The sequence below is a fragment of the Cynoglossus semilaevis genome, chromosome 12 (assembly GCF_000523025.1).
Source record: "Cynoglossus semilaevis isolate Cse_v1.0 chromosome 12, Cse_v1.0, whole genome shotgun sequence".
NCBI classification, from domain to species: Eukaryota; Metazoa; Chordata; class Actinopteri; order Pleuronectiformes; family Cynoglossidae; genus Cynoglossus; species Cynoglossus semilaevis.
In genome coordinates, this window is record NC_024318.1 from 12,273,677 (window position 1) to 12,299,674 (window position 25,998).

The 25,998-nt window shown below is 40.8% G+C and overlaps 2 protein-coding genes and 1 long non-coding RNA gene across 9 annotated transcripts; 1 reads left to right on the plus strand and 2 right to left on the minus strand.

The window, feature by feature from the left end:
* Nucleotides 1–414: 414 nt before the first annotated feature.
* On the plus strand, nt 415–15,555 carry LOC103387510 (inactive ubiquitin carboxyl-terminal hydrolase 54-like). Of its 4 annotated transcripts, none has more exons than XM_008322188.3 (21): nt 417–624; nt 3,592–4,146; nt 5,269–5,361; nt 5,445–5,579; nt 5,920–6,033; nt 6,161–6,243; nt 6,318–6,420; nt 6,517–6,663; nt 6,775–6,924; nt 7,954–8,122; nt 8,327–8,518; nt 9,141–9,834; nt 9,911–10,041; nt 10,133–10,309; nt 10,416–10,535; nt 11,150–11,294; nt 12,069–12,850; nt 12,953–13,047; nt 13,127–13,231; nt 13,474–13,669; nt 14,071–15,555. In XM_008322188.3, the coding sequence occupies exons 2-21, from the start codon at nt 3,976–3,978 to the stop codon at nt 14,418–14,420; spliced, it is 4,152 nt and encodes a 1,383-aa protein (XP_008320410.1). In that variant the 5' UTR covers nt 417–624; nt 3,592–3,975; the 3' UTR covers nt 14,421–15,555. The 4 variants fall into 4 exon arrangements, with proteins under 4 accessions (XP_024916487.1, XP_024916488.1, XP_008320410.1 ...); XM_008322187.3 differs by lacking the exon at nt 417–624 and adding an exon at nt 1,952–2,085; XM_025060719.1 differs by lacking the exon at nt 14,071–15,555 and having other exon boundaries at nt 415–624; nt 13,127–13,326; nt 13,474–13,611.
* On the minus strand, nt 10,041–12,545 carry LOC112487821 (uncharacterized). The gene is made up of 4 exons (XR_003051280.1): nt 12,417–12,545; nt 12,020–12,226; nt 10,414–10,533; nt 10,041–10,179 (listed from the first exon to the last, which is right to left on the minus strand). It is a non-coding gene; the product is annotated as an uncharacterized LOC112487821 (long non-coding RNA).
* A 290-nt stretch (nt 15,556–15,845) lies between the features above and the next one.
* On the minus strand, nt 15,846–24,974 carry mmrn2a (multimerin 2a). 4 transcript variants are annotated; one of them, XM_017037408.2, is made up of 11 exons: nt 24,442–24,974; nt 21,835–21,957; nt 21,158–21,264; nt 20,974–21,048; nt 19,972–20,097; nt 18,992–19,401; nt 18,732–18,908; nt 18,147–18,590; nt 17,605–17,935; nt 16,830–17,327; nt 15,846–16,725 (listed from the first exon to the last, which is right to left on the minus strand). In XM_017037408.2, exons 1-11 carry the CDS (start codon nt 24,759–24,761, stop codon nt 16,322–16,324), a joined length of 3,015 nt encoding a protein of 1,004 aa, XP_016892897.1. In that variant the 5' UTR covers nt 24,762–24,974; the 3' UTR covers nt 15,846–16,321. The 4 variants fall into 4 exon arrangements, with proteins under 4 accessions (XP_016892897.1, XP_024916489.1, XP_016892899.2 ...); XM_025060721.1 differs by having other exon boundaries at nt 21,895–21,957; nt 24,442–24,662; XM_017037410.2 differs by having other exon boundaries at nt 21,919–21,957; nt 24,442–24,661.
* Between the last annotated feature and the right edge of the window lie 1,024 nt (nt 24,975–25,998).

Here is a 25,998-nt window from a genome sequence, read left to right on the forward strand (position 1 = left end):
TCCCTGTGACATCTAACCTTTCTGTCAGAATAGCAAAAGATCAGAGTCTTATAAAAACAGAAGTCGGACAACCCAGAATGATTGATTGAATGATCTATTAAGTGGTTGTGTATTGGCAATTCTTATGAAAGGAAAACTAACCTTAAAATCTGTGAAAATACATTTTTTGGGAATTAATTTACAGCAAACTGTGCTGTAAATTAATTCCCAGTACATTTTTTGGGAATTAATTTACAGCACAGTTTAGTAGTACATGTAAGTGCAAATGCTGATGGACCATAATACATCCAGAGTCAACAAAGTGAACAACTGAACTGAAAGAACAGGGACACGGACAACCCAGGTTCACGTCTGACCATGTACAATTATTAATCATAGAAAAAAATGACACGTCCCCTTTAAGAAATCCAGGAAGTATGTCAGCTGGTGGGAGGGGGAACTTCCTGTTGAGGGAACAGGTGTTTGTACTCAGAAAGATGATGTCATTGTCAGGCTGAGTCACCTGAGAGAGGACAAACAGATGATGAAGTGAGACATGGTCTTCGTCTTTGACAGGTCTGAAGCCAGGAAACACTCGTGATGCACGAGAGGAAGCAAGAGAAGGAGCTCCATCTGTTTACCAAGGTGAGTTTGGAACTTCTGAACTAAACTAAATTTAAAAAGCACCCTTCTAACACTAAGTTTTAGTCTGCATGTATATATATATACACACGCCTGCACCTTATAACTATTTGATAACATTTAGCTTACAAAATAATTAAAAGTTAAGAAAACACGTCATAATCTGTTTATACATTTTCAAATTTATATTGAACCAACTTTGAAGTTGCATATATATTTAACTCCAAAGTTCAAAGAGGACAGTGTTTGGGAAAATTTGAAATATTGACAGATATTTTACTTCCTGTTTCATGGAGATTTTGTATAATATTCTTTTTTCCTTTCCAAATCAAACAAAGAACGGGGATGACACTAGTGAGGTATTTACTAACATTTCCTGTTCCAATGAAAATTTGTTTCAGATACAAATTCTCCCATGTGCTGTTTAAATGCGAACACTTTAGCATTGCACACAGGTTAGAAAGTGCTGTGGTCAAATAGAAGCCTGCCTCAGCATTTCTCTAATTAGTCTTGACAGAAGTCGAGTTCTGTTTTACAGTGGTGTCCAAGCCTGGGACATTTGCATTACAATGTTTAACCCAGTCTACTAAAGCCATGGCCAAGGTCAACATTGCGCTAATGTTATTGTGCCTGTATAAATGCGGAGTGATGTTTTTGCCGATTGCTTATTTGACATTTTAAGTCATCATAATTCCTCAACAACATCGTGACCTAAACAGCTGTCCTACATCTGTCCAATATCTGTTCCGTCAACACATTTTAACTATAAACTAAAACTTTACATATCAAGAATACCTCCATATAGTTGTAATTGTATTCATTTTTAAACATTGTTGTTCCTGTTCTAGCAGGAAAAAACGTAGTACCTCTTTCTTACCAAAATCTTTTAATACTGCACATAAGTTGTTTTTTATTGTTAGTTGGTAGTTATTGTTGGTAGGTATTGTTCGTTTCAATTCTTTGTTCTATATTACATCATCACACAAAGTGACCCAATTACAACTCTAGAACAGTATCTTCTTTAAGCTACAACCATTCAATTTACTACTGTAAATTAAGTAGCGGTACTAATTTTAAATTGAAATCCTTTTCAAACAGTGTATATAGAAATAGTGGCTATAAGTTGTGTGCTTCTTTAAACAGATGAAGTCCAATATTAATATTGTTATTAATAATAATATAATAGTTGTATGGTGTTCCACGTATATATATCGCTTTATTCTTTTAGATTGACATAAAATTACATTTTCAAGAAACATTTCATTAAAACACGTTTTAAATATTTCCTTGAGATGTGTAGATTTAAACACGTGCGCACAAGCAGGCACACGCACACATACTGCTGCAGGTATTAGCCCCGCCCCCTTCATTCTGTCACAATACTAGAACCGAAGCTCAAAGCACCGAGCCACATCTCTGTCTCTGTCCTCTTTTCTTGCATCTTTCTCGGGCTTCAGGTCACAGGTGAGCCGTTAGAACTGCCATATTTGTCTCCGCCGCTGCGGCTTTCATGTTTACGTTCTTTCAGTTCTTAAGACCCGGTCAGCTTCCCGTACCGGCCACTACTGACGTTTACAGAATGATGTTGTTATTCGTGTTAATTTTCTTCGATATGAGATGAAAACCATGGAATCGCTTTTTCTTATTGTCTTCATTTAAGTTTACAGAAGGTGACGTCATGTCGCTGCGCCAGACTCCGTTAAAAGCAGAGAATTAACGAAGCTCTCGTCACCCGTAAACGTTTGGTTTTTAACGAGTCATCCTTCATTATAAGAGTGTTTACATTCACAGACTCGTGGTTTTTTTTTTCATATTTTAACAACCATAATTCTTCAGTTTTACATAAAGAGAATCTGAATGTGAAAGCAGGGTCATTTTTAAAGGTCTATGTATAATCATATGTATAATTTAGCGCCATCTAGGGACAAAAAAACCATTGCCTTTCCATTCTGGGTAATTGGTAGATATCGTACGTATATATCAAATAATGTGAATATTTTACATTTGTAAATAAAAATCTAATTTCCCTTTGTATCAGTAATATCAGTAGTTGTAAAAATTAATTTAAAGTTGAATAAGGGTTAAAGCTTCATGATGGTATTGTGGTATAATTCCATGTTTTTTTTTCTGTCAGATTTGAGTTGTTATCTCTTGTCTGTTATCTAAAGAAAAATCAAGACTAGCTGTGAAAGGCCACAGGATTTATACCCATAAACATCAGCGCTATCAGACTCTAGGAGCCACCAGCTTCCACCAGCCTCCTGCTCTTTATCTTCCCCTCTTTGAACATCTCCTCCCTGTCCGCTTGCTAATTTTCACATTTCTGATTCAAGTAACAGAAAACCTCAGTAAAAATAGAAGAAAATGTAAAAACAGTCTTCACATTGATGCAGTCAGAAGTAACGGTACTTGCATTTTATTTTCATTCCTCAGAGGCTGAAGGAGCTTTTTGCTCCTGGTCTAAAGTGAATACACCCTTTTAAAAACTTCCCTTCATTTATTTTTTTTAAATTAGATCTTAGATCTCTTTTTTTAAACTCATGTTGTATTGAGGAAGAAAGCTAGTGGCTGAGCCAATCAATCCAAAAAAATGTTCTTCACAGGTTTTGTACATCCGCTTACTTCAGCCTTAATGGATGGTGATGGTCTTTTTTTAAGTTTCTTTATGACCTGTGACATATGACAAAAATTACTTTTTAAAGCTTTCAGGTGCTTCTTATCACTCCTTATCAATCAATCATTTTAATAATTGATTAAATTATTGATCATTTTCTTATGATTAACAGCCAGGCTGTTGATAACATTAGCTAATCTTTCCGAAATTAAAGTATCTGTACTGTTGTCTGAGTTCAAGTTCATGAAAAAAATCTGAATGTTCTTCTTAAACAAGCTGTTCTTAAACTTATAGCTAAGGATTATTAAAGCAATACTGTAAAACTTCTCTAACACTGCATTTCTTTTTTTCGGCAGACCTGTAATGAAGATGAGCTGATGAAGAGGATGAGACGTAGATGAGGTCATGTTACCTGCACCGTTCTAAGTTGGTGGAGTCAGCAAAATAGAGAAAAACTGTTGGAAACATGAACTGATCCCTGAAATCAAGAAAAAGCGCCTCACCATTTATAAACTTTCTTTCATCATCTGCAAAAACAAGCTAATTTTCCCCTTCTATAATCTACTCCATTTATTTATTTATTTTACCTTTTTCCTGTTTTTCTGTCTCCTATCCATATTTTTTCATCATGTTTTTATTTTTATCCTCTCAGTTGGAGGAAGTGACTCCATCTGTTCTGAAACAAGAACGAATGGCAGGAAGTTAATTCCTGTGGGGAGAGGGGGGGCAGTGGGGTGAAGATGTCATGGAAAAGGAACTATTTTGCATCAGGTGGCGGCATAGGAAGCACTGCTGATGGCAGAGGTGTCGCTGGAATCTTGACGCCACACACAATGACAACCGTTGCTCCGAGCAAAGGTTTAAGCAACGAACCAGGACAGAACAGCTGTTTCCTGAACAGTGCACTCCAGGTACGTGGCCGACGACCAATAAACGCATCAGAGCGGCTTAAGGTGGAATGTCTTGCCGTTTGGAATTTAGCAGCATCGACTGAGTGCTTTACTTATGTCAGTGTCTCGTTGTAATATTGTGTTTAATAGTTAGTGAAAGCAGTGAAGAGATTTTACTTTTTTCCATTAGAGCCAGCCTGTGTGTGTCAGTTGCTCCCTGCAAGAAATCGGTTAAACAACCAGGATGTATTGAGCATGCAATATCTGTGTGTTCTAAGGAGGTGAGGGTTGGTTTTAGTGAAAACCATTATTGATGGGACATGTACACAGACTGTTTTCATCCTTTTGAGGACATTTTTGAAGTTTTAATTTGTCTGGATTGTTCTGAAATTAGGGTTAGGGGATGGATTAGAATTTTAATTGGGTTTGGGATATGGGTATACAAAGGTAGGGAATCTATCACTGTATTTGTATGAGGTTGTTTGTGTGTAGATGTGATTTACTGGGACAATTCTGTTTGATTTTCTCTAATAGTAGAAATGTAATATAGAATGATTACACCCTTGGCTCAAAGCATAAATGGCTGCTTTCATTACTCCAGGATGATCCCTTTGTTAATTTAATTCTCTCCTTCATTCTCTATGGAGGCTGCCATGTTTACCCATCCTGATTTTACACTAATACTCCCATACACACTGAATATAATTGTGTGATAGCTGAAGGTAAGTGGATTCAGTAACAACACAGAAAACTACAAGGTCCTTTCAATCATCTAAGATAAAATAGTTTAGTCGAGTAAAATGCGTTTGTATAGCTCAAATTCACAGAACACACCTCTCTCAGTGCATAGTTTTAGAATTAGTATTAAAATGAAAATGACCCTCTTAAAAATTCCCTTACTGGTCAAAGAATGGAGGATCTTATACACAGTGTATGTTGTTTATATTAAAAATATAAATTAAAGCAGAATTAAGTTCCACAATTAATATTGAAAACAAAATTGATTCACATATTGAGCTATTTAGTATTTAGTATTTTTGCAGAGTTGGGGATTAAAAAAAACTTTTTACCAGGAAGAAATCTGTACATCCTTCAAGTCATGTTTTGTTTTTATTCCCTCCTAATATTCTCTGTCTGGCTCAGGTTCTATGGCACCTCGACATCTTCCGTCGTAGTTTTCGTCAACTGACAACTCATAAGTGTGTTGAAGACTCGTGTATTTTCTGCGCTCTGAAGGTAAAAATTAGACCTGACCCCAACCATCCTGCTTTGTTTGTTACCACAACCTTTGTCTCTGACCTCTGACCTCTTGTTTCCAGAGCATTTTTGCACAGTTCCAGTTCAGCAGCAGCAGAGTTTTACCATCCGATGCTTTTCGCAGTGCCCTCGCCAAAACCTTTCAGGACAAGCAAATGTTTCAGCTGGGAATAATGGATGATGCAGCAGAATGTTTTGTAAGACAAACACACAGACACACAATACTGTCAGTGTTCTCTCATCTGTTCGTGTGTTTGGTGAAGGTTGGATTTTAAGCTTCTTTTCCACTGACTGATGCAATTCAGCTGAAAATAGAACAGTACACTTTTAAACAAAATGTTCATCCCTGTTCTTCCACTGCTGTATGCAGCTGTGTCTCCCCCTTCTGGCATCTTGTGTCAGCTTCATTAGGTAGTTTTAATGAGTTTCGCAGCTGTTGCCACAATGGCAATTAACTTCTATGTGATTTCTATTTTATTGTCTTACAAGGGAATTTCTCAGCTTTCTAATAGAAACAAATGACATGTTTGTCTGCAGGAGCACATCCTGATGAGGATTCACTTCCACATCTCTGAGGAGAGTAAGGAAGACATGTGCACGGCCATGAACTGTATCCCTCACCAGAAGTTTGCCATGATGCTTTATGAACAGGTAGAAAGTACATCAGAGTAAAGAATTAGAGCTAGTTTGTTCAAGACCTCCATTATCACCTCTGGTGTGGTCACTATAATGTTACTGATGTTAGACCTCTGTCTGTGTGTGTGTGTGTGTGTGTCAGTGTGTATGCAGCAGCTGTGGAGCTTCTTCAGATCCTTTGTCCTTCATTCAAATGGTTCACTACATTTCCACCACATCCTTATGGTAAGTGTTTGTACGTATGTGACTGAAGTATAATTCAGTCTAATTGTTGAGCTATTGTTGTTCCTGTTCCTTAGTAAGCAGGCGGTGAAGATGTTGGAGTCGAGACAGAAAGCCACTCCAAGCATGTTTGGAGAGTTGTTGAGAAACGCCAGCATGGGAGATCTCCGCCACTGTCCTGTAAGACCGCAACACTCAATGGTCATAAATTGTTTTCTGTGTATGAGCTAAATTCAGTTACAGAGTTGTGTTTCTCTACTCTCCTCATCACCTCAGAGTCGTTGCGGTCAGCAGCTCAGAATGGGACGTGTTCTTCTCAATAGTCCAGAGATAATCACCATCGGTCTGGTCTGGGACTCCGATCACTCAGATCTGGCTGAAGATGTCATTCACACACTGGGAACGTGTCTGCGTCTCGGGGATGTAAGAAGTGATGATAAAAGAAGAAGGTGATGTTGAAGTGAAAATAAAGTTAAATGAACCATAACCTCTTCTTCTTCTCTTTTCCTTCTACCTCTCCCTTTCTCTGTGCAGTTGTTTTACAGGGTGACAGAGGACAAGGCCCGTCACTCAGAGCTCTACCTGGTGGGTATGGTCTGTTATTATGGGAAACATTACTCCACCTTCTTCTTCCAGACAAAAATTCGACGATGGATGTACTTTGATGACGCTCATGTGAAAGAGGTGAATGAAAAACTTGAACTTTTCTTAATTAGAGATTAAAGTTTGACACCTGAAACGTTAAAAGTCAAAAAATCTCAGATATTGATTGTTTGTTTTTCTCTAGATCGTTCTAAAAGACATGCACTACTAATAACAGAAATTACACTATTAGAATATTATTAATTAAAATAACAAAAATAAGACTTCATTGAACTAAGCTAAGAAATAAAACGGGTATTTATTAAGGATTTCATCACATCTCTATTTATTAATGTTTAATCTTAACAATTTACTGATTAATTATAATGTTTTCTGTATTTTGTTTAAATTTTATCTTATTTAAATTCATTTTAGATGATGATGATTTTTTGGTTCTCTCTTACACACACAAACACACATGCACTATCTCTGAACTGGTCATAAAAACAGCAGGAAGTCCATCTATTGTTTGTCAGTTCTGGGCAGAAGTGAGGGAGTGGTCAGAACACACACACACACACAGACACACACACAGACAAAGTTACTTTGCTGTATCTGTGCCTTTTTCTCTGACAGACATTTGAACAGCATATACTTGACGGTTGGAGCTGGGATATATAAATATATTACTTTGATCTTTTGACTGAATTCGAAGCAACTTTTGAAGCATGGATTTTTTTTAAATAATAGAAAGAGGATTTTACAAAAACAGGAGTGGAGCGTCAGCAGGAGACTGGAGTGTTTTCCATCGAACAGCCTGAACAATTTCTGGAACATTTCTGTTTTTCTGACGGGTGTTTTCCAGGTGAAGGCAAAAAAATTTAAGTGAAATGTGCCTGTGTGCACTAATGCACAATGACCCACATCTGCAGCTACTGAGGGAAGATTTTCTGAGTTTCACATCCTACTGTCTTTTATCAATAGATGGATCTAGATAGACATGATAGATGAATAATAGAGATTCATCTCTAATTCAAACAGTGAGATATGAACACACATTTGTGTTTTTAACTCCTAACGTGTTTTGTGTGTTTTTTTCATCACAGTTGTATATATTTCTGTTTTCTGCAGATTGGTCCAAAGTGGAAGGACGTGGTTTCTCGCTGTATTAAAGGTCACTACCAGCCACTGCTACTGCTCTACGCTGATCCTCGTGGAACACCGGTGTCTGTCCACGACACAACTTCGTGTCTGGACCTGAAGCAGATGACAAAGAGCGACTGCGACAGTGAGGACTCAGGTAAATATAATGCAGCTGTACGCCATAGTGATAGCAGACCAGATAATGCTTAGATACCTACACTGTACTTGACATGTGTTTATATATAGTTGTGGTAGCAGTTGTGCATTGGTGTAATGTAGTATTTACCAGTGCTGTTATAAATAGCTATTAAAAGTTGAGCCGACTCCTCCTCTCCCCTCACGTGTCTCCAAAACCTTCTAGGCCGTGAGCCCTCCATCTGCAGTGACACACGCACCGACTCCTCCACAGAAAGTTCTTCATATCGATGCCGCACACGACCTCATTCTGAGTCTGTCATGAGTCACTGTTCCTCCGACTGTCAGGGCTCAGTCACCAGCAGGAACCAGCCAGAGGAGGCGCCGCACACCTCGCTCTGCAGCTCAGAGATCATTGGTAAGTCACTGAGATAAACAGAAAAAAAGTTTGGCTGTTTTTGACCAAACTAACAGCAGATGATTTTTTTGTTACCATATGTGTGGTGGTTTTAGGTACTGTTGATCATGTGACCAAGTATTGGCTATCTTTTTTGACTGACTTTTTTGACAGCCTGGGAAATTTTAGGTGCATTTCCCAGGTACTATCAGTCAAAAACAGTTCTGTGTGATCTACTCTACTGAGATTGATATGATGGAGCCCTCTGCCTAGTGGGCAGATGACAGAGTTTAACATGAGGATGTCAGGGGTCGGTACTGTAGTTGCTTAGAAGTTTGCAATCCTGAAAGTAAAGATTTGTCAGGCCACTGCCATGGAGGCAGCCAATCACAGGACAGAGATATATTTTTTAGTTGGTTTTTTTTATCTGAAATTTAAAAAACGTAATATAGTAAAAAATCTCTCGGAGCACCTCTATGTTGTTGTCATACTGTCGTACTGTGGGCAGATTCAGAAAATGAGCATACAATCTTTTTTTACTTTCCTTTTTTAAAAAAAGAAATATTTTATTCATAACTTCATCTCTGTATTTATCTCTTTCTTGATTTTTTTTTCCTTATCCCCTGACTCCTGCCTCCCTCAGGAGAGACATTGAAAGAGCAGCAGGTTTCTCGTCACCTCCCAAAATCTTCCTCCTCTACCTCCTCCACCAGTCGCCTCAGGGACTTGAAGGAGACCATGAGCAACATCTTACATAGTCGGACCCTGTCCTCTTCTTCTTCCTCCGCTTCAATTCCTGTTCCTGACCACTCCTCTGAAAGCTCCACCTCCTACAGTAGCTCCCAGCAGGCCTTTTCCACCTCCCCTCACTGCTTCTCTAGTAAACCACAGGACTGGGAGGCCGGTAGCACAAGCAGTGAGTCCAAGTCTAGCTCTATTGGATCGGGATCAGGCAGAAATCGGCCTGCATGGAAACCCCGAAGAGAAGCTCTAAACATTGATAACATCTTTACGAGACGACGCCAGGCAGGATACAGCCAGCTCAGCTCGTCGCTGTTCGACGACTCTGTAACATCAGCTAAAGATGTCGAGTTTTTATCCAAAGCTCCACAGAAGCCGCTCACTTTCAGGCCTGGTTTTTCCAGGACTCTCTCCACATTCAGCAGCCACAGATCAGTAGCAGGGGGAGGCGCAGAGATCCCTGCTACTCTTCCTTGTGCCCCTTCTCATGGGCTGATCCAGAGGATGGAGAGTGGCTATGAAAGCAGCGAGAGAAACAGCAACAGTCCTATCAGCCTTGACTTGAACTTGGACCTAAACCTCAATCTGGGAGAGAGGTGAGGACTCTGCAACCTGATCTGTGTGTGTGTTTATCAGTTTTTTAACAGATATGTACACATGTTTTTTTCTTAGAGAGTTTCCTGTAAAGACTGGATCAACTTCTTCATCTTCCTCCTCCTCTACCCAATCCTGGAGAAACATCAGGTCAAAGAGCAGTGGCGCTTTGCTGCAGGAGCTTCATTCTGCCAACAGAGGGAGCCATGGTACAACTTTTATTGACCGTCTTCATTATCAACATCATCCTAGCTTAGAGCTCAACATTCTTTTGTGTGTCCATGTGTGTGTGTTGAGCAGTTCTTGCTGGTGGCCGCAGTGAGCTGGATGAGCTGCAGGATGAGGTGCTACGGAAAGCAAAAGAGAAGGAGCAACAGCAGCGGCAAGAGAAGGAGAAGGAGTTGGAGCACGGCTTTAACCCACGACCCAGTAAATACATGGACCTGGACCAGGTCCTGGACCAGCTGCAGGTCCAAGGTAACACACGTGTCCATACAAATGTACTGACACAGATACACACATGTTTATACTGCAGATGAGCGTGTGTGTCTAAACCAAATGTGAACATGTGCTGAACTTACAGGTAGAGATGATAGATATGAGCGTCATGTGTCAGAGGCAGAACTTCTTCTGGACCAATCAGTGCGTCTGGAGCAGGGGGGTGACGTCACTGCTGCTCTGTCAGCTGTCAATGAAGCAGTCTGTAAGCCACACCCACAAACAGTAACCCACCTCTGCGCTTTACATATATTTTAGTGAAGTCAATTTTATTTGAATTAACAACATAAATATTGACGGCAGTGTCTGATCTGAATCAAGCCCTGCAGTTCTAGGGTCTCACGAACCTGGAATGAAAGAAAAACACTCTTTACTACGAGAAAAGTGAAACTAAACTAAAGTGCAAGAGAAGAAAGGAAGTACAGACATTTCCCGTTACAGTGCAGCCACTCATGCCTCCATCAACTGTAACTCTATAACTTCATCACAAATATTTGAACAGTTTTACCCCGGCCACACAAACTTACCATAGGAGGAAGCAGCTGCTGCTTTGTCCCTGTGAGCTGAAATGGTCAACATTCACATTCATTGTTTTGGTTAGGTTGATTTCATGGGTTTCTGAAGGCCTATTTCTTTATTTTATGAACACCTTTGACAGTTTTTGTTTTGATTTCTCACTTCATTTATAGTTTTAAGATTTTTTTTTATTGAGTAAAAACATTTTTATCCTCATCTTTATATTGCATTCATTTTCTCCATTGTTTGTTTCTGTTTTAACATTTTCACTGTCATGTGACCTGTCATGTAACATGGCTACAGCCAAACTGCGGCCAGCTCTGTCTGTGGGTGGCGCTAGTAGTCAAACAAGGCTGCAGCGTAGCCTGAGGAGAGCTCACAGTCTACAGCAGCGCATGTCAGTCAGACAACAGCAACAGGAAGAGGAGGAGCTTCAGAATTCCACCAGGTACAGATAGTTGAGGCACAGCCAATCAGATGCCATCTAGGATCCACTCATTGTCAGTTTTCAGGTCATAAAGATCCAACTACTGTTTTAACTTTTTTTTTTTAAAAAGCATTTTTAGATCCACAGGAACTCGAAACCGTGCAGCGCCATCTAATGGCCCAGTCTCCTTCATGTTTAACACAGAGTAATGATTATTTACATTCAGATTTACACTTAATAATTCTGTTCTTTCTGGGGTTGTAGTGCTCTCACCTCACCAGCAGGGGGTGTGCCTTAGTAACAAATGTCTTTCAATATTAACACCAGCAATCTTTCTCCCTGAGTCATGTTTTTTCAGTAGAATGCAGCATTTTCAGTATTAGCAACGTGAGCTGCTAGTTTTGTTTAGATCCAAAGAAATATTATATTAATAATAATAATAATAATAATAAGTTTAACACTTTTTTGTATCATACTCCATATGTGTGACATTGTGTGTGTCTGGCCCATGGTTAAAGCTGTAACCACTGTCAGTTTTTCCCTTTCCATAGTGCAGCTATTTGATAATATTATTAGGAATCCTCAGTTAAACCAAAAGTTGAATGACAGGAAATATTAAACACATAAATAAATATTAAACATGGAATTGTGGGAAGGTCAGGCACTAGATTTTTGTGTTTTGCAACAATGAACAGTTAGACATGTTAAGTGAAAGCACACTTTTTTTCTTTCTCTTCTTGTCTCACCTTAGAGTCAAATGAGTGAAATGCTAAACTCTCTGTTTCTTCCTCACAGTGAAAAGCCTCTCCCGCTCCAAATACTTCTGACAGACAGAGGAAGTGACCAGTCAGCTGATCAGCTTCCATCTCGTCCTGCATGCCCTCCTAAGCCCCTCTCCACCCAACACGAAGCATCATCCGAGCCTTTCTCCTGTGGTGCAGTGTCACAATTTCCTAAGGACGACACCAGGACTATCAGCTCCTGTGGTCATTTTCAGAAAACACTTCCTGTTCAGTGTGTAAACACTCCTCCTCCCCTGGCCCCTACATTAGAGGCCACAGAGCCCTCCACACAGTGGAAGACAGCACCTCCTGTCATTGTTCGAGCACAAGCCCCACCCTCAACAAAGCTGCAGCGTCATACCTCATCACCAGTGAATTCAAACAACACCTGTCGCCTGATGAAGACGAAGATTCTTGATGATCCTTCTCACTTGGCTCCTGAGGATCCGCCCCCTCTCATTGATCATGTTGAACCCCCGTCTAAAACTACACCACCACTGTATGACTGTGCTGACACAAGCCCTCAAACATCGCCTCCTGTGGTCAGAGTTTCCGGTCCAGTGATGTCTCCACCCTCTAAACAGGAAGTCCTCTCTTCCTCTCTGCCCTCAGAGTGCTGGCTGGAAAATGCCAGTAGACACTTTGTTCCCAAAAATGCACAATTGGAAGGGGAAACGGCGCCCCCTGGTGAGGGACCTTCAGAGCTGGATTTATTGTACCAGGCCAGTTTGCAAGCTCCCAGCATGCACGGGGAAAGACACCAACTCAAACCTCAGCTAAACAAAAACAGACCAGGTAAGAAAACAATGCATGGAAATGTTGGGTCAGAGATTGTTGCTGTTTACTCAACAGCAATTTGCTGTTAGTTTGTTTTTCATATCTTGTGTGTGTGTGCAGCTGCGTTCAGATCCCTGTCAGGATCAGAATCAGGTTCAAAAACGATGCCGGTGAAGGAGAGACTTGTCTACAGATCAGCATCACCTGTACATCAGGTAAAAGCTGAGGTCACATCCTCCAGGTTCAGGTCACGACCCTAAGCTCAGTTTTCTTATTGTGTTGTTTCCTCTCCAGCCCCCTGCAGGTGAAGACCTGAATAGTCCTGAGAACTTGAGACGACTCACCCACAGTTTAATCATCGGACCACGTCCACAGAGCCAGACTCCCTCCTGTTTTGCTGTATGTCACCCACTAACACCATTAACGCACACAGTCAGAATTGTGACGTTGCAGAACCTAAGCTCATCCCACTCCTTTGTCCATGGATAACACAGGTTACCACACATACATTATTCCACACTGACTGCTGCTTGTTTGTTTTTTGATTTGTGTCTTTATTTGTTTCCAAAACTCCTTTTCATAATTGTCATCTTCATATTATTTTTTGATATATTCTCTAATTTTTATTTTTTTTTCTGAAGTTTTCCCCTCAGTTGAAACCTGGCCCTGACCTCCACCCCTCCCGCACCCCCAGTCATACTCGCACCTCCTCCCTGAAGCTTCATCCTTGCACAAATCCCTCCTTTGACAACCCCAGTCTTTCACCTGCTCCACAGCGCCCCCCGACAAAGACATCGAGTTCTTACAACCAGAGTTTTTCCAACTGGAGTCAAACAGGTACAGTTTGGCTGCTCCTCCCTGGCTTTCTAGTGTTGTGTGATTTTTGTCCCATTCTCATTGACAGGACATGGATTGGATTTTATACATCAGCGCTGTCTAGTCATTTTGTTCTTAAAATGTTTCTGAATTGTTAGTTATAGGATTCTGTTTCTGTCCATCTTTCCATACTTTTAGTCCGAGGGCAGAAAAATATTGAAACTGAATCCATGAGTTTTCAGCCTCAGGCAGTTTCTGACAGCAGATGGCCCTCAAATGCAGTTGAAAATAATATTTATCATTCCTATCTGTTAGAAGATTTGAGAAATGTCATGAAATTGTATTTGTAAAGAAAATCTAATAAGACCCATTCCACTCGCTCCTACCTATTTTCCATCTTTCTCGTCCTGTTCCTTCCTTAGAACCCAGACGTGGACGCCAGGGTTGTTATCAGACTTCATTAGGTAATGGTGTCAACAGTGTTGCACTGAGTTACACCACGCTGCCCCGGGCTCTTCCCCGCGCCACCCCTCCTTCTTCCACGTCCTCCACCGTCCTCCACCAGCGCAGCCAGGTTCCCTCTGCTGGTTCACATGGTCTCTACGCGACGCTTTTCCATCCACGCCGCTTTGTAAACACCGTCACAGCAGGTGGCAGGCACTGTAGACGTCAGTCACTGCCCAGTGACCAGCCTCTTCCTCCAGACACATCACCTGAGATGGACTGGCACCGTGACTCTGAGACCAGGACGGTTCAGCTCAGTCCTTCCTGAGAGCACTGTGTTACACAAGGTCAGCAGACTAACACCTTTTCTCCACCACAGGGACTTTTTGATCTGCTTGTTCTGCCAGGAACCTCCTGCTAAGCAGTACCATCACCACAGCTCTTGTGCCAGGCTCATGCACTTGAGCCTGGCATGTTAACTGATCAGGCCTGATGCTTAGACCCCAGGCTAAAGTACAAACACATTTGCTGACAATTGGTTTTAATTTGAAGATTGGTCTAACAGTGAGTTCAAGTCGTGAAGCTATCCTCCCAACAGTCTGGTCTTCATGGTGGCTCCGTTTGTATTTTGAATCAAGCCTCGGTGTTTTAGTACTGACTGTGTGTAAGTACCTTACACCTCCTCTGACCTCTGGACAAGGTCATGTCTGAACTCTCTGGTTAAAACAAGTTGACCTTCATTTTATCTACTGTAGTTGATTTTCTCTGAAATAATATTTAATGACAGACGTGTGCGTAATCCTCACCAGGAGAAATGAAGTACACGAAAGCCTAGTAGCCTAGAGACAGAAGGTGGATTCCCCACTGGTTCCTGTTTGTTTATACTGTTCTCAGTCATGTAGGGTTTAATTGTACTCCTGTACACCTGTTCAGCCTTTCTGCAGTGGGTTGGTCACATGACGCGTGAAGCCTCGCCTGCATCCAGCTGAGACCAACCTGCGTTCCTTCTTTCTCTTTTGGAGAATTGTAAATGAAACCGCTTTACTTTGATGACATTAGCAGCTAATATTTAGCATGAATGTTCTATTCTACTCTCACATATAAAGATGTTTATTAGAGCAGTTTGACTGTTTTTACAGCCTTTAGCTGTGTTTTGCAGCTGGGTTTATCAGTGTTTTACTATAATCCCAACAAATGCAGTTGACTTCGCTCTTGTACTGCATCTGACTGTGTTTTGACTGTAAGCCTCAATTTTGCAGTGACTCCACTGTGTTTCTCTACATTTATTTTCTGAAGTGCTAAAAAAAAAATCTTTCTTTCTTAAAATGTTATTTTCTGACCCTACCCACCTATCACTCCACGTAAAGCAAAACAAACATACCCAAACCTGAGCTGTACCTCAAAAAAACACAGAAGCCTGAACGGTGCCTTTAAGGTACAAAGTCGTGACTATTCTTTTAACATATCAAATAGGTAAAGAAATACAAGTTAGAAGTGCTATATGGGTAAATTAATATTTTCTGAAAAGTGTCCACATTCATCTATTTTTAGAACCGACTTGATATTGATCATGTAGATTTTTGGTTAAGTAAAATTTTATTTTGTTGAATGTTATTCTGTATTTTGATGCTTATTTTTCTAAGAATTGTGGAGTTGATATAGATAACGAATAAAGTGTTGTAATGGGGTTTCTCTGGTCCTGGTGCTAGTTCTGGGCCGAGGTGCTGTTCTTACAACTAGGAGTGGAGAATGGTTTCTTAATGTAATATTTTATTGCAGCATTCATAACGTTTAACACTAACATTATTAGACCAGATCAGCTGACTGACAGTTGATCCTGTCTGACAGTCAACTTTATTTTGCAGAAGAAAAAAAAATCATATCATCAATTTAAAAACAACACTTTAGCCACAGATACATACTGTATGTCTGAGTGTCCAGATTTAAAAACATTATTGCAACTTGCCATTTGTTCTGTTGAGTTTACAATCATTGGCCCTCCCTCTCAGCCACGTGACACAACACTGACAACAAATAGAAAAACTTAGTTCTTTAGACTAAGTAATGCTGTCATATTTGAACTGCCAATCTGCACATGTATTGCTTAGCTGCTGCTGAGCTTGTCTGCTGTTAATGTCAGTGTTGTCACATTTCTGTAAAGTACATTTGGAAAGTCTTGTAAAGTACATTTGGAACCAAATTATATTTTTCTTCCTGTGGGCAGTGTCCTCAGGTGGCCGAATGTAGTAACAACCCAGTGAACACATTGTCCTGTGATGCAAGACTTGCTCTTCCTCTCAGTTCCAGCATCACCTGCTCCCCTTCTTTCAACCTCAGGAGACCTAAACCTGTGGTTGGTCTGGTCTCTGCTGCAGCCACATTCTGTTTGTGTAGCAGGAAAGCAGCTCCACTCGCCGTCTTCCTCAGAATCACCGTGGCAGGACCAGGCCTTAATTCCAAGGTGAGGATGAAGAGGTACAGCCCGTCAACTGGAGCAGTGAGGGCACCAGTGTCAGGATGGAAATATCCACGATTCAGAGACGATTCATAAAACACAACATCATCTGAGAGGCTCAAAGAAGCCACAAACATCAGGGAGTCATTCGGGAGACCAAATGGCAAAGAAGCGCCACCTACAGGAAGAGAGAGAAGTGAGAAATGAGCAAACACAATGACCTTTCCCCAGAGTTAGTTACAGTAATTTCTTTAATTAGTAACAGGATGGAAATGCACTTACCTGTATCCCTCCTGCTTCTCAGCTTCCCTTCTTCACCTGGTTTTGACCCGTCCCTCACAGACCCCGGGCCCTCCCTCTCTCCTCTCTGTCTCTTGTCCTTCTTCCCACCTCGGTTCTTCAGCAGCATCCACAGCTTATCGAGCTCCACTGTAGCGTCTGAACTTGCCAGCATGTCAGCATTGCTGAAGACATTCTTGAACGTCCTCAGATGCTCCTCCAGGTCTCTCTTCAGCCACATCACCTCCGCCTGCAGTTTCTTGTCCGCACCGTCAGACTCTACGTCCTTTCCACTGGAAGAGTTGGGACAGGAGCAGGATTTCTCCTCCAACTTGTGAACTTTGAGCCTCAGCTCCTCCACCAGTTTCTCCAGGTTCCACAGGTCACTACCATCTTCATCTAAATGTGTCCTGTCGGTGTTGTGGAGACGCTGGTGCTCCCTGACAGCTCCTCCAGTGCTGCTCCTCCCATCATCAGAGAAGAAGACAGAGGAGGGATCGTCTGAAAACACAATGAAGAGAAATGAGTGCAGCAGTCAATCAACAATAACTAAATATAAGCTTCTTCCTCCCATCATTTATGGAACTCTGTCTCTAATGATGATCATTTTTTCTTTTTTCTGATTGGCCGTCTCTTCTGCTTCTTAATTCAGAAAATTTATAAAAACTTTTCATAAAATCAAGTAGGTACTGGTACAGTTGTTAAAATTTGATGTAAATGTCACAAATCACGAAAATTTCTATCTGGGATTTGTTGTGTCAGACTGAGAATGTGATACCTGCTCTGCTGTTCAGCTGTTCCTGCAGGTTTCTCAGCTCTTCCTTCAGGGCTGGGATGGAGTTTCCTTCTTGGTCCTGGACAGGCCACTCTAGGAACTCCTGCACCTCCTCGCTCAGCAGAAGCTCCAGCACGTCGTTGTGACGGCTGGTGTCTTGTAGCAGAGAGTTGAAGGAGCCGGAGAGAAGCTGCATCTCCTCCCTGACCTGCCGGTCTCTTTTCTCCAGGCCACGGACAACAGCTTGGACCGCGATCACTGACTTGTTCAGCTGGGACAGGCTCTGGTCCAGACTGCTGGTCTTGGTCTGCTCCAAGTCCAGTGACTTCTTCACCTGGAGACAAACAGGTAGGTTTAATGTATTTCGGGTTCTGTTACTGTCATGTGTCGATACAGACATTTCAGAAATGTCAACCGTTGACAAAACTTCAAAACTTTTACCAGGAACTGATGCAGAAACCAAAGAAATGGCAGGTACTTTTTTTCTCTCTCTAAGTTGTTTTTTTTACATGTGGTTTATTACTCATTGTGTGTGTTTCTGTTACCTGCTGCATGTTGTGCTGTAACACCGCCATGGTTGGCTCCCAGTCGTTGGCCCAGGGCTTCCCGTCTTCCAAGGCTAAACTGTTCTCATTGGCCTGGGCTGACACATTGGCCACGACCATCTCCAGTCTGCTGAGAGAGAGGGTCAGGCTCTTGCAGTTGCAGTTGGCAGTGGAGCGGTTCTGGTAAAGGGTGCTGTACAGGTACTCCATGTCCACGTCCAGTTCCTGCAGCAGCTTGGCGTGCACACTTATGTTCCTCGAGAGCTCCTCAACCTCCCTCAGCACCGAGACCTTGCCTTCCTCCACCTCAAGCCCCGTCTCCATGAACAGGATCTGACTGCGACGGGCGGTGTTGTTGATCAGCTTCTCCAGGTCTTTCAAGTCAAACCTCAGCTGCTGGGCTTCCCCAGAGGTCACGTCCACGTCCTCCATCAGCCCGTCCACCTGCACATCAGGTGATCGAACATTATCATCCAACAGGAAAAACACATTTAAACCACTGTTAAAAATGTGTGTGTGTGTGTGAGAGAGTAAACCTTTTTTTAAATTTTTTTTATTTATAATTTAAAAGTGAACTCCACCCACCTTGACTGTGTTGTTGACTACCATGTCGTCCAAGCGTTTAATGGCCTGCCACAGTGGGGACACATCAGCGTGTTGCTGAGACGGAGGTTGTAGGTGGTCTACCGGCTCCACCCGTGTGGTCTCACGTTGGTCCAGTTTCAGCTCGGACAGAGTGCTGTTCATGGCCTGCAGACTGACCTGGGACCAGGGGTGTGGCTCAGAGTGACTATTTGTAACATTTCTATTTTGTTGTTCCTACTCCTTCCTCCTCGTCCACTCACCTGCAGCACCTTGTGCTGGTGTTTCAACTTCATGTCCATGTCTATCTTGAAGCTGGTGAGGTTGTAGTGCAGCATCGCGTGCTGTGAGTGGAGCCTGTTCTCCATGTTTGTGATCTGACTCCTCATCTGCTCCCGCACCTCCTGGATTTGGTCATACACTTCATCCAGTTTGGTGTCCAACCGCTCCTCTACCGCATCGTCACTCTCTGTCATCTCTGCCGTCCCAGAAAATGCCTGAAGCTTTTGGCTGCTGTTCAGCTGGGCCACGTCACGACTCAGGTCCTCTACCTGTCGACTCAGGCGCTCCAGAGAACTGTTGAAACCCTGTAGGACCGGCTGAAGCTGCGACTTCACCAGGTCCATTATGTGAGGGACGAGGAGGACGTCAGCGGCTCCTGGGTTAGAGATTACTGCAGGGTCATATATTACCAACCAAGAAAAAATTTGTATTGAAAATTTGTAAAACACACAGGACTGAAATGGAGAATGGAACTGTGTTTAGTTTACGTGGTGATGAAGACAGGACTTTATAATGTGTCAGTTTGGTGATTCTAAAGTGACCACTGATTCCAGATCAGAACTATGCCTCTGGTGAGATGGTGAAGCTAGGGCTAAATAAACCAAGGTGCAAATGAGTCAGAAGCACACGGCACATGTGTGTACATAAAGACTAATTTTCTCCAGATGCTGTGGGTCACGCAGAGATCAGAGGTCAGAGTGGAGTGATGGGTCGCAACAGCGGGCGGGGCTGTCACCTCTAATAACCTGCCAACTTCCTGTTCTTCTGTTACATAAACTCTCTTTTGTTTGTGGCTGTCATAATATTGTCACAATTTGACCAGCAGAGATAAGAGGAAAAAGTCATTGACATGGATGTCGTGAACTTTTGTCCTGAGTAAAAAAATACTGTTGTTAGTTCTTAGCTTCAATAGCACATTTAGCTCTACTAGTTAGTTCTCTGTCCCGTCGTTAAAACTCACCCAGATGTTGACTTGGTTGCTGGTGAACATATTGATTGTTGTACAGGTTAGCAGGTGGTTGTGATATATAATGGTAGCTCTGGGCGTCATTCTGCTCCTGGTTTTTCTTCTGCTCATCTTGCACATCTAAAACGCACAATCGGTGACAACACAGTTTTTGGGATTTATTTTTAACTGGTTGTTTCACAGTTGAAGTTGGTTATTGACATCCACCTTAAATGGAAACAAAGAGTCAAGAAGGAATGAACGAAAGGAAGAGGAAGAGAGACAGAGACTGTGTGGGGGGTGATGGGAAAAAGCCCTGGCCTGTGTGTGTCTTCTGATGATGTCATGCTTCGACCCTGTATAAGAGACAGGAAGTTAAAAGGAAAAGGGAAATGCCCCCAATAACTCGTGAGCAGTTTTACCTTCAGAGTCACATCATGTGTATAGTTAACTGTTGGAACTGGACCTACTGTTGACCAGTAGGCCAAAATAATGGAAAGCCTTTTGTTTTATTTTTTTGTAAAAAGTTGAGTCAGGATCTAATCTGAGCTCATGTTAAATTCCAACTTCCTGATATTGTTAATGGCATCACCATCACTGCACAGGAAGTGGCTGTGGGCGTGTGTGTGTGCTTATGTGGGGGGGTATTTATGCATGGGAGTATGAGTTCTACTACGTATCAGTTTTTCAGGACTATTTCTTCCATTGTGAATATTTCTGTGGCTCATGTCAATGTCATGGAGAGCTGAACTGATTTTTAGGGTCAGGTTTTTAGCTGCGGAAATGACTTTAAATATCATTGATCGAGTTAACGGGAAAGGCTGTTTAAGGATGTGTGTTTATGTAGAAATCTTGGTTCTCATAACTTCTGCTCCATAAATACATTTCTAATGCATTTCCTTCAGTCTATTCTGATCAAATATTTTCATTGTTATTTTTGCTGCAAGGCTAAAAATGTGGTTTTCTGTTTACAGAGAGGAAAACTAGAGGCCTCAGTGTGTGTGGTGTGTTTGAGACCTGGACTATGGATTGGTGCTCCTCCAGGTTCAGGTCCTTGGCTTGTGCTTTCAGTAACCGACTGAGAATCAGAAGCTGTAAACAAGTAAGATTTTAACATTTTACACAAAAAAGAAGAAAAATAGAAAATGTTTACTCACATCATGTCAATTTAATTTTACCAAGGCAACAGTGACCTGCCCACCTGTGACCTCACAGTTGTCTCCTGAGTGACCAGGACAGCAACGCCACTGAAGATCTGTTACTGTCTTTTGTTCCACAGTGTATAAAGGACGTTTGGACAGTTTGTACCTGCTCACACACACACCCAGAAACACACAGATGTCAGAGATAAAATGTTCCCAAAATTTTTTTTTAATTCTCTAAAATGCCCAAAAGGGTGTAGCTAAGCCCATTTCAATACTGAAAAATTAGAAAATATGATATTTTTTGAACACCCACCTTTGATCAACACTGATATCTATGCAAAAGATTTCCCAAAAAAACTCTTAAAAAATAAAATATTCCCAAACATTTGTAAAAATGCTCTAAAATGCCAAAGAGGTGTAGCTAAGCCCATTTCAATGTTTAAAATTTAGAAAAAATAATATTTTTTTGGAAAATCATCATTGATCAACACTGACATCTATGCAAATAATTTCCTACAAAAATCTAAAAAAAAAGAAGTTCCCAAATTAATGATAAAGCTTTAAAAAAAGCTCTTCTCACCTCACATTTGAATGATCTCTTAAGGTTTACATCAAATACGAATCTGTGACAGATTTTTATGTATTTTTTTCAGAATTTTTTTATAGTTAACATTTAAAATAATTAATAATTGACACACAAATTTACAATGACGCATGTTAAGTTTGCACTCACATGATCATCTCACAGTTTGGATTTCCACTAGAACATGGAGTCTGGGATTTGATTGAATACCTTTCTACTGCACACTTCACTGACCTGGTGACGACATGCTTCTGCACATATGCACACCAGTTCCTAAACACAAGCAAACACAAACAATTTTAGACCAAAGTGTTTACTTCAGCGTTTGTTCAACACAAATATCCTGACGTTTGCTTTCATGTTCCTTTCTCAGGGCATCAGGAGGCATTGTCTGTGATCCGGACTGAGTGAAAAAAACACAGTAACATAATATGCTTTACATGTAAAAATGTATCCATTCAGTCGACATTATGTTGTGTTTTGGCAGAGCAGGAAGCAGGCAGGACCCAAATGCAGCACGAGGGAGACTCTCTTCAGGTGCAGCAGGTTTATTTACAAAACTCACTTGGTCACAGGAACCAGGTATAAACTATGAGGCATAGACATCCACCACCGAGCATGAACTGGACACATGGCACACAAACAATACATAACATTACAGAGTGAGGGAGAGAGGTATATTTACCCAGGGCTCAAGTTTCATTGTTTATGAATAATTAATATTATTAATATTAATATATTTAAATTATTTTAGTAATAATGAATGTTAATAATACTTAGTTTTTATTTGTTTAATTTTTTTTATCTCAGATTTAAAAATGTTATCTGATAATATAACAGTTAAAAACTCAAATTTGTGAATATAAGATAATCCTCAACTCATTTCCACATCCTGATGTTATGACATAATTCGAACATTCAAACAGAATTTTCATTTGAACTGTCAACAACTCCATGTCTTTGAGCTAAAATCTCTGATTTTGTCTGTTGGAGGAGGAGATGGTTCACAAACATTAGTTTCCTGTTGGAGATGCCTGTGTTGTTTTGTTAACACTGACATGTTAAAGACCAACCCATCACCAGCCCAACCACAGCATAACTCCCTCATAGTCATATTCTGCTTTTTAAGAAAAAATGAAGATCGTCAGGCCGATCATAATCTTTTCTCTGAATAACACCTCAAATTGATGTCATCAGATCCAAACCTTGGCACAGGGCCATCTTTGTTCAAATCCTTCTGATCCTGGTCCTTCCTGCTGCACCGGCAGAGATAATGCTGAGCTTCAAAAACTGCTGGTCTTATTCTACTGCTGATGCTTCAGATAAAATACAATGTAAAAGCAGCTGAGGCATCCCCACATGTCTATAACGTGGTAGCAGTACACACACACACACACACTGTACTGTAGATGAACATGAAGCTCTCATAAATCAGGGTCCATTCAGAATGTTTAAAAATAGACAACTGGACTGGAACCAGATCGGTGGTCTGTAAGTCAGATCTAGAAAACAAACTCAGATCCAGACAGACATCAAACTTGATTAACTAAACAAACCACCAGCTACCTCTGGTAAACTCTGAATCCTTCAATCTAAACTCAAAATCCTAAACCCTGAATCCTGAAACCTGAGCCCAGTCCAGACAAAACCAGCACTAAACCACCAGAAAGAAAAAACAAACCACGCTCATGCACACGTGCATGTGTGTGTTTTATTAGGACCCTTGGGATCGTTTTACACAAAAAAACCTGTGTGCACGTTATCATGTGGATCAGGATTCTGTAAACAGTGGCTAAAACATAGATTTCAATCCCAGTGTTTAGTCTGAAACATTAAGAAAATGTGAAAAATCACAAAAACAAATGCAGGAGTTAAACATTGAAACACCTGTTTTACCTAAAACAAAACAAAAACAAGAAAACATGCGTGATGAAGATGAAGTGACTGAGCTTAATTGTGAGCAGCTGCGATCTACACACACACAAACACACACATTTAAACAGCCAGTAGTGATGGACTCTGTGAGCTGTCCACGACGTCTGACCAAGTCGGGATATCAGTGGAAACATGAAGAAAACTGATGAAGCCACTTAACCCAAACAAAAAACAAAAAAAACCATATGAACAAACATCTGGCCAACATACGACAGACTTTTATGTTTATGTTTGTAAACCACAACACTGTCTGTAAAGAAAATCTGTGTTGAAATGTGTCAAAACCGGACAAAAAGTAAAAATGTATTAGTTATTTTGTAGTGTGTGATCAACAAGGACAAAGTATATGTTAAAATTAGCTTCTGTTTATGTATGAGGTGAAAATGCTTTTGATATTTAATAGTCAAAAGATATATCTGTGTAGTTACTTTGATCCTGTTATTGCGATAGTAATTTTCAGTTTTTAATTTCCATCGATTGTACTTTGTAAGAACATCATTTTACATCATAATCAATGTGTATTTTCTCATCTGACTGATTTTTTTGTTAATGTCCATCAAACTTTCATGGCAGTTTAAAAAGAAAAAACATTAAAAATATATAGATAGATTTTCTTTTCACTGCTGCTATATTTCAATTGCCCTCAAAATATCCTTTTAAAATTCACATCAGAAAATTGTCACAAATTATGAAGGCTGCCATGTTGGATCAACATATTTTTACATTACAGCTACTGTATACTTTTCATTTTACAAAGTCGCATTAACCTCCGACCCTGAGGCTGACCTAAATGAAATTTAATAAAATTAAATGTGAACTCACCCTCTTCTGAATTTCGGCTTTACTCCCTCCGCAGAGGACGCTGCTGTCTCCTCCTGCTGAGCTCCTGCTTCTGTTCCGAGCATTTTCTCCTCCTCGTCCTCCTCCACATCTGGGTCCAGCCTCCTCAGCTCACAGCGAGCGCTGACCAAAAGAAGCAGCACCAGCATCAGCAGCAGTTCTTTCACCGGATTCATGTTTGAGAGTGGACGCTTGTGCCGCCAGCAGCTGCTTATAAACAGCTGGATAAGAGAGGAAGAGACACAGAGAGAGAGAGAGGGTAAAGACCACACCTCCTGTTTCCTTTGCTGCTCCAGCATCATTAAAGTTTTTCATGGTGTTTAATGTGTGGTAAATACAACTGTATTTAAATACAGATGTTTGTTTTTATTTTTTTGTCTTATTACTCATACCTTTAGTGTCTGGTGGAGTATGAGTTTCAAAGTTCCTTCAAGGTTCCTTTTGGTTGTAGTTGATATTAAAGTCCAAAAGAATTTGCAAATGTTTGGATAGGTTTGTAAATAAAGATGAATGTCTCCCTCTCCCTCCTTCTGGCTCTTTCTCTCCCTTTTTTCTGTTGTCATTCACTTCCTGCAGAAGTGATAAAAACACAGGAAGAAGAAACAAGCTCCTTCCTCCTTGTGTGTGCCTGATCCTGTCCTCTTTCTTTGTAAGGACCAGATATGGAAAAGTTGAGGTTCAGGACCGTTAATCCACGACCCCTTCAAAGACTTGGAAATATTTGGTAAATAAACATTAGTAATTAAAAAAAAAATCACATTACTTTGAGTTTTTTTAATTACTTCTGCTTTATTATGACTGCAGAGATACAGTATTTCCAACAGAAATCTGGGGTTGGATGAACTGTAACCAGATCAGCCGTGGTCCTGTGTGTACGTCCCGTCCAGTCAGTGTGGTGTTTTTAGTTTCAATAAAACAGTTCCGGCACTGGTTCCAATACATGCTCACACATTGTGAGCTGAGAGGTTTCCATCGGGGGTGGGGGTTTTTGGTAAGGGGGTGAGGTAGTGGGGTCATTTCCGAGGATTGTTAGAAAGTTTGGAGAAAGAGCAGGTTTAAAAAATGTGACAAGAACAAGGTGACATTTAAAAGTTCCCGTAGGACAACAAACACGGGGAGAAGAAATTAAAGTAAAACAAATTGAATGAATCTGTTTTAAACTAAAATGTTTTCTGTTTTTTTTTTCTTCTTGTTTTTATATAAAATTATCAAACAGGTTAATAACAGGAGAGCAGATTACATCAGGGCTGTGGAGTGTGGGTGGAAAAAAAGAGAGAAGCATTACAAATCTCTCAGAACATTCTACGTTTTAACTCTAAAATGTTTTAGCTCAAATAAGGAAATGTAATTGGCCACTGCTTATGCTAATATGGAGCTAAAATGCAACAACAAAACTACAGTATGGTGCAATTAGACAATCTCCGATGTCTCTGATTAACAAATGCCCACTGGAGGGAGCTGATAGCCACCAATGATTTGAATGAATGTCTGTTTGAAATACAGACACGATTTTAAAGATTTAAACATGACAAAACAGGT

Coding starts and splice junctions, on each gene's coding strand:
- mmrn2a (XM_017037408.2), bottom strand. CDS start 24,761: ATGATGCTGGAGCAGCAAAGGAAACAGGAGGTGTGGTCTTTACCCTCT. Junction 21,049..21,157: donor AGACAACTGTGAGGTCACAG/GTGGGCAGGTCA, acceptor ACTTGTTTACAG/CTTCTGATTCTCAGTCGGTT. Junction 18,591..18,731: donor TAGTCAACAACACAGTCAAG/GTGGGTGGAGTT, acceptor CCTGATGTGCAG/GTGGACGGGCTGATGGAGGA.
- LOC103387510 (XM_008322188.3), top strand. CDS start 3,976: ATGTCATGGAAAAGGAACTATTTTGCATCAGGTGGCGGCATAGGAAGC. Junction 6,034..6,160: donor CCATGATGCTTTATGAACAG/GTAGAAAGTACA, acceptor TGTGTGTGTCAG/TGTGTATGCAGCAGCTGTGG. Junction 13,670..14,070: donor TTCCAACTGGAGTCAAACAG/GTACAGTTTGGC, acceptor TTCCTTCCTTAG/AACCCAGACGTGGACGCCAG.